At 38.1% G+C, this 16,105-nt stretch overlaps 1 protein-coding gene across 2 annotated transcripts in view; it reads left to right on the top strand.

Moving 5' to 3' along the window:
* The first annotated feature begins 1,362 nt into the window (after positions 1-1,362).
* LOC308682044 (collagen alpha-6(VI) chain) overlaps positions 1,363-16,105 on the top strand; it is a 39,585-nt gene continuing 24,842 nt past the window's right edge. For both annotated transcript variants that reach the window (XM_081351488.1, XM_081351487.1), the window contains exons 1-8: positions 1,363-1,383; positions 8,087-8,180; positions 8,273-8,881; positions 11,659-12,228; positions 12,659-13,228; positions 13,394-14,011; positions 14,112-14,678; positions 14,895-15,446. In XM_081351488.1, coding sequence (XP_081207614.1) covers positions 8,090-8,180; positions 8,273-8,881; positions 11,659-12,228; positions 12,659-13,228; positions 13,394-14,011; positions 14,112-14,678; positions 14,895-15,446 — 3,577 coding nt within the window. In that variant the 5' untranslated portion in view covers positions 1,363-1,383; positions 8,087-8,089. The remainder of the gene's footprint in view (positions 1,384-8,086; positions 8,181-8,272; positions 8,882-11,658; positions 12,229-12,658; positions 13,229-13,393; positions 14,012-14,111; positions 14,679-14,894; positions 15,447-16,105) is intronic.

Consider the following 16,105-nt stretch of genomic DNA (forward strand, 5'->3'; position numbering starts at 1 on the left):
ATGGGCTGTTATTGGTCAGATTAATCTGCTATGTAGTCACAGGCAGAAGTCAAAATGTTTGGCTACATGAGATTATGATACATTTGTATTTACATTCATCATGTTTATGTTATATAAGAAATACAATGTCAAGGAATTTTATTCATTTTAAGATTTCTCTGGTTGTTGAAAATGTCCAAGACTCTATTATTAGTTTTGAAGCTACATATGCATCAGAAACTGTGGTTCACAACTAGTTTTTCTTCCGATATTTTACATTGGACATCAAGTGGTGACCCAGTACAGTTCCAAACTGTTTATCATACAAAACTAAACAAGAATCTCCTTAAAGATGAATGGACCCTGTCAGAACAGACTTGATGATCCACCCGTTGAGAACTAACAATATAAATAAAACAGTGTTAAAGATGCACGAATAAAGGAATTAGCCAAGCTATTTTCGATTTCAATAAGATTTAACCAACCCAACGCTAAACACATCCAAGCAGAATTTCTGAACCCGAGCTAATCAAATTCCATCTGGAATCAAATCCAGTAAAAAGATGAATAAATCTGCTAATGTTTCTGTGAATTACCATGTTTTAAATGAGGTTCTAATATATTATAAAATGCTTCTCTTGCCTGACATAAAGAATGGTTAAAATGGTCACTTCATGCTTGTGTTTAGTATGCCTTACATGCGGTGTTGGAACGTGTCTATTTGTGTTTATCTGTATACAGACTGCATTAGTCAAGGTACATGTTGTTAGGAAGAGAAGCTGGGATCTGAAGCCAGAATTCTCTCGTGTTCTTGCTGACGGACCACAGACTGAGAGGAAATGTCCACAGATACAGGTACTGCCTGGAACGGGCCATGATGGGATCAAATGATCTGCTTTTAATGTGCACTCAGTGTTGATTCAGCATCACATTAAAAGCAAAAGAGTACACAATCATTTGGACTACTTTAATGGTGATTTGTGTGTGTGCATTTGAATCATTTTAGAGCTTATTCAATAGCAAAAAATAACCATGTGCATTCCTGGAAATGATGAAACGTTTTCCTTTTTGGTGAACTATTCCTTTAGCCTGTTATAAATGCACTGATAGAAATATTCAATTCAATTCAATTAACGGAAGCAACAAACATGAAGCTGTAAGCATATGCAATTATCCAAACGTTGAATGTGAACACTTTGCATTCAAGCGTTTTGATGGTGAAGATAAACAAATGATGAATCTTATCGCGCATGTGTGGGTCTGCTTATGCATGACTTGAAAGTCATCTTCTCCTAAAATGGAAATTTTGGTGTTGAGGAGTGGCTTGAAAAGATTCTATAAGAAGTTTCAGATTTTTAGTTTTTCATTCAGTTTAGACTCGTCCCTTCGGTGCCTGGGTTCTGTGTAAGTTCACCTCTTTACTCTCTTCTTTTATTTAGAGCACAGAGCGGTTTGCACTGAGGTAATCTGAATATAATCCATGCAAAGGCATTATGATGATAATATGAGTGAGTATTTTAGCTTGAATAGATACCTGAAATATTTCAAAGAAAAATTTCACAGAAAAGATCACTGGGTTTTTCATGTTTGTTTTATAAACAAAAAGTTAAAATGGCATGTTATGTGTAGATTTTATTTGGGTTTTATTCAAGCCTCTTTTTGTGGGTTCCGATCTCTCATGTTCACTAGCCAGTATTTTCATAGACTCAGGCATGATCCTAAATGCATTTGGAAAGTAGCACGCTGGCACACACAATCCTTGCGAAAACTGGAAACACATTTGCTGCCACTGTTATTGTTAGTGGCTTGGAATGAAGATGAATTTGAAATATTAGAACTGTTTTTGAATGTATTCAGATGTGTGTAATTGTGATGCTTGCCTGTTGAATAGCAATTCAAATGTTTGCTTATTTCAAGAAAAGATGATATGAAGAGTTCAGAATCTGAAATTTTCTTCTAGAATCATCATTTTGATCAAGTTCAGTAATTTCACTTAAATGACAATTCAAAGGTTATTTAAATTGTCATTTAAGTCAAACTACTGAACTTAAATATACGAGCTTGATAAAAATGATCATAGAAGAAAATTTCAGATGGCACTTAGAGGCTTTTGCATCTGAACTCTTCATATCAAGACAAGGTTTAAGTTGTCATAAAAATATTAAATGCTATACAGTATACTAAGTATATATATGACATTTAAGTATATGAAATGTAATATTGAATTGAATAATTCCTATAATTGTTTAAAATTATAATTTAAATATGATTGTCATGGTATTTAGCTGTCAGATGTTCAAGCTCTGCTTCGCATCGAGGTCCTTATATAATTATTAGAGCAAAAATTATTCAGATATATATTAATAGCATCATTTCTCAGAATTATGCTCGGTCCCACTTTATATTAAGTGGCGTTAAGTACTATGTACTTACATCAAAAAATAAGTACAATGTACTTATTGTGTTCATGTTGCATTGTAAAACACTTTTGCTGCTATTGAGGTGTGATACGGGTAAGGTTAGGGACAGGTGTGGTTGATTGGGTACGTTTAAGATGTAAGGGAAGGGTCAACTGTGTAATTACAAATGTAATTACATAAATTAATTACAGTTGTAATTACCTGCAGGAATTTTTAAAATGTAAGTACAATGTAAAAACATGTAGTTACACAATAAGTACATTGGATCAAATTATTAATTTCAATGTAAGTACATGTAAGTACATAGTACTTAAAGCCACTTAATATAAAGTGGGACCTTATGTTCTAATCTTAGTGACTTTTGTTTTTGATCAGTTGTAATATTAGTTGTAATGCACACACATATACACATATACCTGAGCTGTCAGAACAATAAATAATTTATAAAAAATAAAGAAAAATATAAATCAGAAAACTTAACAGGATTTGTTTGAACATCAGAACTTGTTCTATACACTACACTCACGCACACACTCAAACTCTCACTCACAGATGCACACACTCACAAACTCTCACTCACACACACACTCACAAACTCTCACTCACAGACGCACACACTCACAAACTCTCACTCCCGCACACACTCACAAACTCTCACGCACACACTCACAAACTCTCACTCATGCACACACTCAAACTCTCACTCACGCAAACACTCACAAACTCTCACTCATGCACACACTCAAACTCTCACTCATGCACACACTCACAAACTCTCACTCACAGACGCACACACTCACAAACTCTCACTCACGCACTCACAAACTCTCACTCATGCACACACTCAAACTCTCACTCACGCACACACTCACAAACTCTCACTCATGCACACACTCAAAGTCTCACTCACACACACACTCACAAACTCTCACTCACAGACGCACACACTCACAAACTCTCACTCACAGACGCACACACTCAAACTCTCACTCACAGACGCACACACTCACAAACTCTCACTCACAGACGCACACACTCAAACTCTCACTCACAGACGCACACACTCACAAACTCTCACTCACAGACGCACACACTCACAAACTCTCACTCACAGACGCACACACTCACAAACTCTCACTCACAGATGCACACACTCACAAACATGGTTTTTGGGGTTTTGTCAAAGATGTTATAATCTTTATGTGTTTGATCTTTCTTCTTTGTAATTATTTTAGGCACTTATGTCATTTGTAATGTACTCTGGCCCTTTTTCTGTGTGGGTGGGTGGGTGTATATGTTTTTTTTTTTTTTCGTTGTTATGTTGTTGTTGTTGTTGTTGTCATAAAACCAATAAAAATCAATATTGAAAAAAAAAAAGATGTTATAATCTTTAACAAAATGTTTGACATTATTTGACAAGCACATGCACACAAAAGACAAGTCTTGTGCAGTCGGATAATAGTTAATAATAATAACAACAACAACAATAATAATAATAATGATAATGATAACAGAAGCTAATATCTCTAGTCTATCCTAATATTAATTATAAAAACAATGTATATAAAATAAATATACAATAAAATACAATTTAAAAACAATAAAAACAAATGCAATGTATTGACCACCAGGTATGGTGTGTAAAGTATTTTGCAGCTCATCCTTTCCGAGCATATAGTGAAGTTTCTTTGAGTCATTTAGAGTAAAGAATGAAAAATTCAGTGCTGCAAATTGTGGAAAAAATATTCTCCTTGTAGTGGTAGGCTTGGGACAGACAAGAAAATGTTTTCATCTTCTGTCTATCTGATTCAAATCACAGTCTGCTAATTCAGTGGTAAGAATTTAATTGTTGGTTTTATTTATATTGTTCTCCATTTATTGAACTTCCATGCCTCTTATATAGTAATTATATATTACTATGTACCAATTTACTAATGCTCAGACACACTCGGTCTCTCTCGCGCGCAGACGTACTCGGTCTCTCTCGTGCACTGGCGCTCGCGGACTCTCGGACACACTCGGTCTCTCTCGCGCACTGGCGCTCGCGGACTCTCGGACACACTCGGTCTCTCTCGCGCACTGGCGCTCGCGGACTCTCGGACACACTCGGTCTCTCTCGCGCACTGGCGCTCGCGGACTCTCGGACACACTCGGTCTCTCTCGCGCATTGTCGAGCGCGCTCTCGGACACACTAGCCCTGCGTCCCAATGTAGGCTACATACTATCTGCCCTAAATAGTATTGACAATTACTAATGTAACATACTATTTAGCATGGATAGTATGCACATCGGGACGTCTCTCTCGCGCAGTGTCGCTCGCTCTCGGAGTTCGCTTCGCTTTTGTCCAGTCTGGCGCCTCATAGCTCTGCTCTATGGAAGCCTGTTTCCGCCACTGAATAAAACATTTTAAAAGATAATTGCGACTTTTTATCTCACAATTGCGAGTTTATATCACGCAATTCTGACTTTATATCTCAGAATTCTGACTTTATATCATGCAATTCTGACTTTATAACGCATAATTGCGAGTTTATATCTCGCAATTCTGACATCTTTTCTCAGAATTGTGAGATATAGGCCTAACGTCCAATTCTAAGAGGGAAAAAAAGACGGCCTTTTTTTTTTTTACATTAGAATAGTTTATATCTCACAATTCTGACTTTATAACACGCAATTGCGACTTTATATCATGCAATTCTGACTTTATATCTCCCAATTGCGTGATATAAAGTCAGAATTCTGAGATATAAAGTAAGAATTGCGTGATATAAAGTCGCAATTGCGAGAAAAAAAGTCAAATTCTGATTTTATAACACGCAATTGTGACTTTATTTCACGCAATTCTGACTTTATATCTCGCAATTCTGACTTTAAAACACGCAATTGCGACTTTATTTCACGCAATTCTGACTTTAGGCTATATCTCGCAATTCTGACTTTATTTCTCAGAATTGCGAGATATAGCCTAAAGTCAGAATTGCGTGAAATAAAGTCGCAATTGCGTGTTTTAAAGTCAGAATTGCGAGATATAAAGTAAACTCGCAATTGTGAGATAAAAAGTCGCAATTGTGTTTTTTTTTTTTTAAGCTTCCATAGCCTACTGCTCCGCTCCGCGCTCAACTTTTTTTTTTTTTACTCAAAAAATTCAGCGACTTATTGATTGGCGCAATTATGTGCCATAGTTAAACAAACAAATCCACCATTTTGTAAACAAACTCGATCTACTTCGCAAAGGAAAACTCGACTCGCAAACAAACAGAAAGCAATGTGCTAGTACAAAGGCCAGTTTGAGTGAAAATGCAGTGGAGTAACGTGTTTTACAAATATAAATAAATGAGCCAAGATAATAGGCTACTTCACAAATAAATACAAACCACCCTACAAATTGCATAACATTTGAGCAAATACTAAATCTAATGCATACAAATGCATATCTGTCTGTTGTGATTGTGAGACACTTGGCTTTTTATGAGATCTCTCGGCTCGATTTTCTCACAAATGCAGTTGAGCAACTACCTCTTCTAAAACAGTAGATGGCGCTAAATTAGATTATTAATTTAGCGCTATAGTCTCCCGGACTCCCGGAGAGGCACTGATTTGAAACTTGTCTTTGCCTACAGCTGAGGAAAATGACCGGTGAACTGATGTGTTTCTGTCTTAATTTATCTATAATTAACCTTTTTGAGGTTTTCTTTTGCAAAATGTTTATTACATATCTAGACAGATTAGCACTTAGCAATTCACTCTCTCTAGGATAGGGGAATCTATCAGCTGAAAGCTCTACCATCATATGTTGCTTTTTTAATTTTTGTAAAAACGTTACATTTACTGAACAAGTCTATTTCTTTTATTCTACATAAATTAATGAAAACATTTCATTTAATTAAAAGGAGGGTAATTTATGGAGAACGAAAGAAATAGATTCGTTCAGTGTAGGCATAATCACTAATTTAGCATGCGTCCGATGTAGAAAAAATGTAGAAAAAGCAACATATGATGGTAGAGCTTTCAGCTAGATTCCCCTATCCTAGAGAGAGTTGGGTGCTAATGTGGATTTCTGTCTAGATATGCAATAAACATTTATCAAAAGAAAACCTCAAAAAGTGAATTATAGATCAAATAAGACAGAAACACATCCGTTCACCAGTCATTTTCCTCAGCTGTAGGCAAAGGCAAGTTTCATATTAGTGCTTCTCCCGGGAGACTAGCGCTAAATGAATCCCCTAGTTTTAGAAGAGGAAGTTGCTCAACTGCATTTGAGAGAAAATCTGCCTGGACACATTTGTGAGAAAATCGAGCCAAGAGATCTCATGAAAAGCCAAGTGTCTTACATTCATAACAGACAGATATGCAGTTGTATGCACTAGATTTAGGCTAGTATTTGTTCAAAGGTACCGTTATATGCAATTTGTAGGATGGTTTGTATTTATTTGTGAAGTATTATCTTGGCTCATTTATTTGTATTTGTATTTGTAAAACACAATACATATTTGTTACTCCACTGCATTTTCACTCAAACTGACCTTTGTACTTGCACATTGCTTTCTGTTTGTTTGCGAGTCAAGTTTTCCTTTGCGAAGATCAAGTTTGTTTGCAAAATGCTGGATTTGTTTGTTTAATTATGGCACATAATTCGCTCCATAGTCGCGCGACACAATAAATCGATAATGAAATTAATCGATTTAATCGATTCGTTGTTGCAGCCCTAATTTAGTAAAAATGTTGATTAAATAACATTCAACATTACTGATAAAATAAATCATAAATTGTTTAGCATTTTGTAGTACTTTATAATTTATTTACATCTTTGTTTACTAATTTGCACATATAATGTAAGAGGCTGAAAGTGAGGGATGTTTCTAAACATCTGTTCGCTCCATCTGTCCTGTAATTTTGCCGCTCTGCTGGAGATGTCTGCCAGTTCTACATCTGACAGGCTGGAACTTCATCAAGTAAATATTTTTCTTAACTGTAGGCAGATGTTCTAAGAATGGAAGAGTTATTCAGAGACAAAGGAAGTCTACAAACATTAGCTCTTAAGAGGAGAATCCCCTTAATGCTGGCCAAAATAATAAATTATACAACAATGGATGGGTTTTAGATCACCCTTGATATGTTTGTCTGGGAGATATGCATACATTTGACATGTATTTGTATCTTGAAGATGTGTTAAATCAATGCTAATAGATATGGAGTTTTTGCCTTCTAGGCTCAGTTAGTTGTACACTTGTGTGCAGTCAGTGTAATTTCTGCAAATGTTGCTGCATCAGTGCACATTTGATAAAGTTTGATCGGACTTGTTGCAGTTTTGCTGACCTGTGATGGCCATGGTTTACATGGTAAACATAAAGTAAGCATCAAGTAAACATAAAGGGCGCCGTTTGGTACAAGGCCCTTGTGTGGTAAGGATATAAGTATAAGTGGTCGTAGTCCCAGTAACGCACACAAAACTGTAGATCTCATATCTCAACCTGACAGTCTTTACAAACATTCTGTGTGTTATTTTTCATTCAAAACAGGAAAGATCAGTGGGAAAGTGGAAAGATTTCTGTGTCCTTTGATTTATATAATGACATCCCTAATATATCTGTTCATTCTTTCTTAAAGCTAACATCATATTATATTTACAATTCTGTTTGGTGATGCGAGTGTTGCAGAAACTTAACGACACTGGATTCTTTTTTCAGGGAATGAGGAACTCAAGCATGGAGAAGGATTGGGGATTACTTGGATTCCTTGTTCTGTCATTATGTTTTCTCGTCAGCAATGGCCAACAATTTGGTAGGGGCATAATTGGCTAGATCATACGAGATGATTATGTTCAGTTTTGTCTGATTGTTGCTCAAATAAAAAGTCTGTTTTCTTTCTCTCAGTCTGTAAACAGGAGACAGTGGCTGACATTGTATTCCTGGTGGATGGCTCTGACAGTATTGCGCCGGACAACTTCCAACAAATCCGTGAATTCCTCTCCTCACTCGTAGATAACTTTGAAGTTGCTCCTGATAGAATCAGGATCGGTCTGGTTCAGTACAGTGACACGCCACGTACTGAGTTTTTCCTTAACACTTACCAGAACAAAGAGGAAATTCTCAACTACATCCAAAATCTGAGTTATAAAACCGGCGGGACGTTTACTGGCCAGGGATTGGAGTTCATGCTGAACCAACACTTTGTTGTAGAGGCCGGAAGTCGAGCACAGCAGAATGTTCCTCAGATTGCCATTGTTATCACAGATGGTGATTCTCAAGATGAGGTAGAGTCACATGCTCAGAAGCTAAGGCTAAGCGGAATCGAAATTTACGCCATAGGGATCAAAGATGCAAACGAGATGTTACTGAGACAGATTGCGAACGAGCCGTACGATCAGTATGTCTACAGCGTGTCAGACTTTGCAGCTCTGCAGGGAATCTCCCAAAGGGTAATCCGGGAACTGTGCACCACTGTGGAGGAAACACAAAAAGAGGTCCTCCTGATGTCAAGAGGTAACATTACATTGAAAAACTTCCAATTCAAAACTCTTGAGTCACAGCTTTACTGGACATCTGTGTGAGAACTACTGAGAGATCAGCAGCCAGTAGCAACAAACCCCGTTAAGATCTTTATTGTATTCAAAGTATTTTTTTCAAACTTTGAATGTTAGCTTGACAAAAGCCCCTTTCACACAGCGAGATGATACCGGCAAATGGCCAGAATGCCTTCTGTGTGAGTGCAAACATGACCCGGGATTGATGCCGGCATCGATGCCAGGTTGGGGACCGAGTAACATTGCCGTGTTCAGTCAATAGACTGTAAAAAAATATTAACGACGCCCCTTCGCTCTCGTCCATTGGTGAGAAGCGAAGCCGCCAGTGTCCCGATATGGCGCTGACATCTTGGGGCTTGAGTCTGTGCTGTAGTGAGCAGGAGGTAGAGCTACGAAATCAAGGCCCCACCCTCACTCTCGGAGTGAAATAATTATTTATAGAAATTTAGATATTAAATTTAAAGATCCAATCTCCTCAGTCCTCAGTCGAAAAAAAAGTCTGTTGGTGCTTCAGTGACTACTTCGCTCTGAGAACATGTCAATCACAGCTGTCAATCATGACGTCACACCACCATTTTCATAGCATCAAATAACTTAACTAAAAACAAACTTATTTTAAAAACAAACACTTGAACTTACATCAGCGTGATAAAAACTACAGTAAATGACAGAAACCACCTTCGGAAAAAAAGATATTTGAAGTGTAATTAAATTGTTTAGTTGGTCTCAAGTCCCGTTGAATAACACGGGGAGGCGGGGCTTATGACCTATACTAGGACCAGTCACCGAGGGGCGATCGAGACGTTTTGGCTTCACTTTTAAGGGCTTGTGCGGCACGCTTGGTTCAGTCCCGGCACGCGCGCTGTGTGAACAAAAGCTGTAATAATGCAGTGTCGTAGTGATGACGCTGAAGCCGGGATCGTGCGCCAATCGCCAGCTAGTGAAACAGTACGTAATGCGCAAGTTTATAATCGAAGCAGAGAAAAAAATGCACTTGCGTGATTTCACAGCTCATAAGCAAACGCTGCTGAGACATTACAAGTCACATCGATGTCACGTGTCTTTACGGGTTTTTTTACGGGTTGTGTGTGAACGCACTCTCTGATTCTGGAAAACCACTGGCTGCGTGAATGAACCAAAATCAAACGAACCCAGGTCAAATCACGGGTCACTTTATCCGTGTATTTTCTGGAATCTCCGTGAAAGGGGCTAAAACCTTGCCTGAGAATTATGCCCTAAAATAGTTTGAGCCTGAGGGTTTGCTTGAAATCCTGTAGTTTGAACACTTGGATCAAATCAAAAACATTCCAAGCTAGATTTGACTATTCTGTCAATGTAATTTAGTTTTTTTTTTAGGGGATTTTTGATAATGTCATTTGTAAAAGTCTGATCATTTAGAAGGACTAAAGCATACTAAGTCAGAACAGCTGTTGATTTTGTTGCATGTAGCTTAAAAGCTGTAAGGTGTCATGGATCAAAAGTTTTTCATTGAGTGTAAGACATTTTTCTATAGGAAAATCGTGATTACTTAAAGACTGAGCAGCTTGAGTTAGAACAGGTTGACATTTATAAGGCAGCTGTTTACACTAGGGGTCGCAAAGACTAGTCAACGTTAATGATCTGCCATGGACGCTTTACGCTTGACATCGACTAGTCGCTGATCAGGGCCTATTATAGAGGGCGCAAAAGGATAAGAAATGTTTGAAGTCCACTTTTACGCTCCGTTTCCAAACAGTTAAAATGACAAATAAATACATAATCCGAGAACGCTCCACAAGACATGTTTGATGCCCATACCATCTTGATGCTCCAAATTGATCGGGTAAATGCACGTTTGAAACACTTATTGTACACTTAAGTTAATCGCCCTGCTGCATTGTAACACACATGTACAGACAGCGCTCACAACATGTGCATATCGCGCACACACATATGACAGCGCTGTGTCATATGCTATAAACGTGTACAAGGCAAGCCGCGTTCAGTCTCAGCACGAGGTTCAGGCTTATTCATTAATCACAGCATCAGCGACTAGTCCATGTCGACTCGACTGTCATCACGTAAATGACGACTATAAAAATCTGAAGTCGTTCAACCCCTAGTTTACTCCTGGTATTAAGATGCCTTTTTGTCGATCGGATCACAAGTGGACGACGCTAAATACAGGGGTCTAAAACGTTTTGATCTTGTCCACTTTCAACTACTTCCAGAGGTAGTCGAATGCATTTGACTGGATTGCTATCATAGTATAAACACTCATGTGGTCGAATGCATTTGAACAGCCACAAAAGACGCCTACTCTCTGTCTACTGACCTCATGAGTAGTAAGCTTGAAAGATGGGATTTAAGAGTTTGGTCTAAGGATGAAAAACGTACCAAACTCAATGTTCTATATTCTATATATTCACCCTCCCCTCAAAGAAATCTGAGCAGAAGTTGTTGAAAGTGGACAAAAGAGACGGATCAAAACACCAGGTGTAAATGGGAAAGTGTCTCCCTTGTCTACTTGTGATCTGATCAACCAAAACGCATCTTAATACCAGGTGCAAACAGGGCCTAAATGTTGTGGAATCTCAAGTTAAAGCAACAAGGCAAAATCATGACTAGCATGTTCTCAGCAAATACTGATTTCATCCTTAAAATTACATTTCTATTATTATCTTTGTACAAACAAGAATTAAAAGCAGAATTCAGTGGTCAAAGTTCTAACTAAAACTCTTCCATTTGCTGCTCTAGGCTGCAACGATACTGCTCAGGCAGACATTGTGCTCCTTGTGGACTCTTCTAGTAGCATTGGAGACAATTTTAAAGAAGTGAGGAAGTTCCTCCATGCTTTTGTGGACAGATTTAACCTTAGACCTGACAAGGTGAGAGTGGGACTTGCCCAGTTTAGTGACAGAACATACCAAGAGTTCCTACTTGGAGACTATTTAGATAAGAGAGACCTGCACCAAAAGTTGGATGATCTCATCCACCATAGAGGACGCACCAACACCGGTCAAGCCTTGACTTTCATCCGTGAGAATTACTTCAACCTGGCCAGAAAGAATATCCCTGGCATTGCCATAGTCATCACAGATGGGGAATCGAGTGATGCTGTTGATGAACCTGCCCAGAGACTACGAAATCTGGGAGTTGCCATCTTTGTCATCAGGGTGGGAACAGGCAACATGAAAAAGCTGCGCACCATTGCTAATTACCCACATGAAGAGTTCATATTCAGTATTAACAATTATCAAGAACTGCAAGGTCTTCAAGAGAGTCTGCGCAGCAAAGTGTGCTTTACTGTGGGCGTCCAGTCAGGAGGTAACATTTGACCTCATATGCTTTCACATTTGTGTTTATACAGTGGGATTGTTGAATATAAAAATCCATAAAATGAATACAAACAAAACCAAAACTTTCCATAAATGTACACTGTAAAAATATATATGTTGATGATTTGTTATCACAACATTTTTTCTTTAGTCAAATCAAATTAGATAATTTATTTGGTTCAGATAACATAATATTTTTAGTTTATGTTGATTAAACCAATCTCCTTCATTGTATCAACTCATAATGAACTTAAAATTGAGGCAACCAGGTTACTTACTTTTTTTAAGTTGAACCAACAATCATTTTTTTACAGTGCACATGCTTTGAGTCCCATCATACTGTTAATCTACTGTTGTCTGCACCCTAGTGTTTAAATTGTTTAGATATAAATCATTTATTTGTTTCCATTTCTTTTCAGCTTTTTTGAAAAAATATGCGGATATCTTCATACTGGTTGATAGTTCAGCATCTAGACAAGAGCAGACAATAATAAGGAATTTGCTCTTTAGACTGGTCAACCAGCTCGACGTGGGAAAGAATACTAATCGTGTCGGCCTGGCTCAGTTTAGCGAAAATGTCAAAGAGGAATTCCTGCTTAATACTGACAAGACCAAGAGTGAGATTGGGACAATGATGCGCAACCTTCAGCTAAGGCCTATAGGGAAGCGTAGAATTGGCCATGCAATTGAATATGCTCACAGAAATTTCTTAAATGACGCTGCTGGAAGCCGTGTATCTGAAGGATTTAAGCAGTTCCTGATAGTCATTGCAGCTGGAAAATCTGATGATGGTGTCATCCAAGCATCCCGTGAAATTAATAAAGCTGCAGTGACGGTTCTTGCTGTTGGGTTAAACAGAGCTGATTCGAATGAGATGAAGGACATCTCTAGTCACCAGCACAGCTACAAGTTAGTAGCCAACATTCAACCAGTGCTGCAGAAACTTAAGTTTGCCATTGACACATGGGAGGACGCTGCTGTCACAGATGGTGAGTGTGTGCATAATCTTCTATTCTTTCAATAAAATTCATAAAGTGTTATTAAACTTTTTCCCCCTTGGTTTGGGTTTTAATTATGACTGGATTTGAAAAACTATTATGTATTACATAATCCAAAAGACTTTGGTTTTGTAAAGTTCTTGTGTCTTTTGACAGAGTGCAAGTTTGACGTGGTGGCAGATATCGCTTTTATTGTTGATCAGTCCAGCAGTATCAGAGCCAAAAACTTCCAACTTGTGCGCAACTTTCTCGAGAGCACCATCAGAGGTCTCGAGGTGGGCGAGGGAAAAATACAGGTAGCTTTGATCCTCTATAGCGACGTCCCTCGAGCTGATGTGTACTTGAACACCTTCGATGATAAGGCTGGCATCCTGCGCTACATCAGTAGCATGGCATATGGTCGTGGTAAAACATACACCGGAGCTGCTCTGAAGTTTGCCAAAGAGCATGTGTTTACCACAGCAAGAGGTAGCAGAAAAGATGATCATGTTCCGCAGGTTGCTGTTGTTATCACCGATGGAAAGTCCACAGATGACGTGACCAGCGCTGCAGCAGATTTACGACGATCAGGCGTCACTGTATTTGCGCTTGGTATCAAAGACGCAAAAGAGGAATACATGAGAGAGATTGCATCCTACCCACCCCAGAAGTTTGTGTTTAATGTGGAACGCTTTGATCAACTAAATTCCCTTGCGAAGATTTTAACCAAAACACTTTGCAATGAAATCACAGATGCCATCATACCTAAAACCTCATTTGGAGCAATATCAAAAGGTTTGCACAATATTTTTTATCATTTTTTTTTAATAGCACAATGTTCAACCTGTTTCACAATTTCAATTTCATAATGGAATACTCTTTCACTACTTTGTAGGTTGCAAGCAAACAGTCAAAGCTGACATATACTTCCTTGTGGATGAATCAGGAAGTATAACCGATGCAAACTTTGAAGATATGAAGAAATTCATGAGTGAATGCCTTGATGTGTTTGAGATTGGGAATGACAGTGTGCGCATTGGAGTAGTGAAGTTTTCAAGCGATGTAACCACAGTTTTCCAATTAAACAAATATAGCAAAAAAGAGGATGTGAAAAAGGCAGTGAATGATCTCGTGAATGATAAAGGGGGCACCAGGACTGATCTGGGGTTAAGACAAATGATACCGCTATTCAAAGAAGCTGTAATAACACGTGGCGAAAAGGTTCGTGAGGTGCTGATTGTAATCACAGATGGCGAATCAAGAGAGACAGCAGAGCCGGTAGAAATTCCTGCTAACATACTGAGAACGGAACAGAATGTCACCATTTATGCTATTGGTGTGAAAAATGCATCTGAGCCCGAGCTCGTTGCGATATCTGGCAGTCAAAAAAGAACGTATTATGTCAAAAACTTTGATCTTCTCAAGGATATTAAGAAAGACATCCTTACAAAAATATGTGAAGGTAAGAAATTCAATTTATGGCATATGTATATATGGTATGTTTGCACTGTTACTTGATTTGCACAATATTATGTTTGCACGGTTATTTGATTTGCACAATTTTTATTAAATTTGGTGATATACGATGTGTGCCTATAAATGACTGCCCGTGTCCGATTGTTGTTTCAAGATTATTTTCACAGAATGAGTGTTCACTTTATAAATTTCTTGTTTTTAGGTTGTGAAGGTCTTTTTGCAGATGTTGTCTTCCTGATTGATGGATCAGAAAGTGTTAGCACTAAATGCTTTGAAAACATCAAGGAAATAATGGAGTCTGTGATAGAAGAGTTTGCAATTGGACCAGACAAGGAGCGTGTTGCAGTTGTTCAGTATGGCACAAACACAGAAGAGGAGTTTTCCTTAGATACATTTGATGATAAAGCTAGTTTATTACAGGAAATTAGAAACATCAAAAAGAAGAATGGAACCACTTACACTGGAAATGCACTTAGAAACGTATTGCAGTCTTTTGACAAGTCTAAAGGAGGGCGCTCCAGTGCCTTGAAGTTCTTGATAGTTCTTACAGATGGAGATAGTAGGGATGATGTAGAACAACCTGCGAAAGACCTGAGAAAAAATTCCATCAACATTAATGCCGTTGGTATGAGACATGCAAACAGATCTCAGATTCTTGCCATTGCTGGATCCCACAGAGGTGTGTTCTATGAAGACGAATCTGCTAACCCGAAAGAATTAGGCAGTGAGGTTCTTCTCAAGATCTGTAAAACAGGTATGTAAACAAAATCTGAGATTTTTGAAAGAGATCACATTATGTCGGTAACCTCTTTTAGTTGATGTTAAGTTTTGTGGTTTTTAGTCCATGTCTGTTAGCTTTGAGGGCATCTACTGCTAGTGTACTCTTAAAAGTGAAAACATTTGCAACAAATAGTCTTTCTTCATTAAACTGGACCAAAACTACTGATGATTCATCTTACCCTCCATTTCCAAAGTCCATCTGATTCTGACCGGCAATAGCATGTTGACATTTACGGCTTGTGGCTGTTTTGCAGAAAGAGAAGGACTGTACATTTTTAAAGGGTTAGTTCACCAAAAATGAATTCTTTCAGTAATTATTCACCCTCATGTCGTTCCAAACCCGTAACACTTTCTTCGGGAACACTAATAAAGATATTTTCGATGAAATCTGAGAGCTTTCTGTCCATCCATTGACAGCTACGCAACTGACACTTTGAAGCTTTAAAAAGTTCATAAAGAGATCGTTAAACTAGTCCACATGACTTGAGCGGTTTAGTCCTAAATGTTCTGGAGAGACACGATCACTTTATATGATAACCAGATTGAATTTAAGCTTTATTCACATAAAACATTCATCAACCCACACATTAGTTGTGATAAACGGAAGTGCGCATGTTCTGCATGTTCTCTTGA

This window comes from Scardinius erythrophthalmus (genome assembly GCF_964197995.2).
Source record: "Scardinius erythrophthalmus genome assembly, chromosome: 21".
NCBI classification, from domain to species: Eukaryota; Metazoa; Chordata; class Actinopteri; order Cypriniformes; family Leuciscidae; genus Scardinius; species Scardinius erythrophthalmus.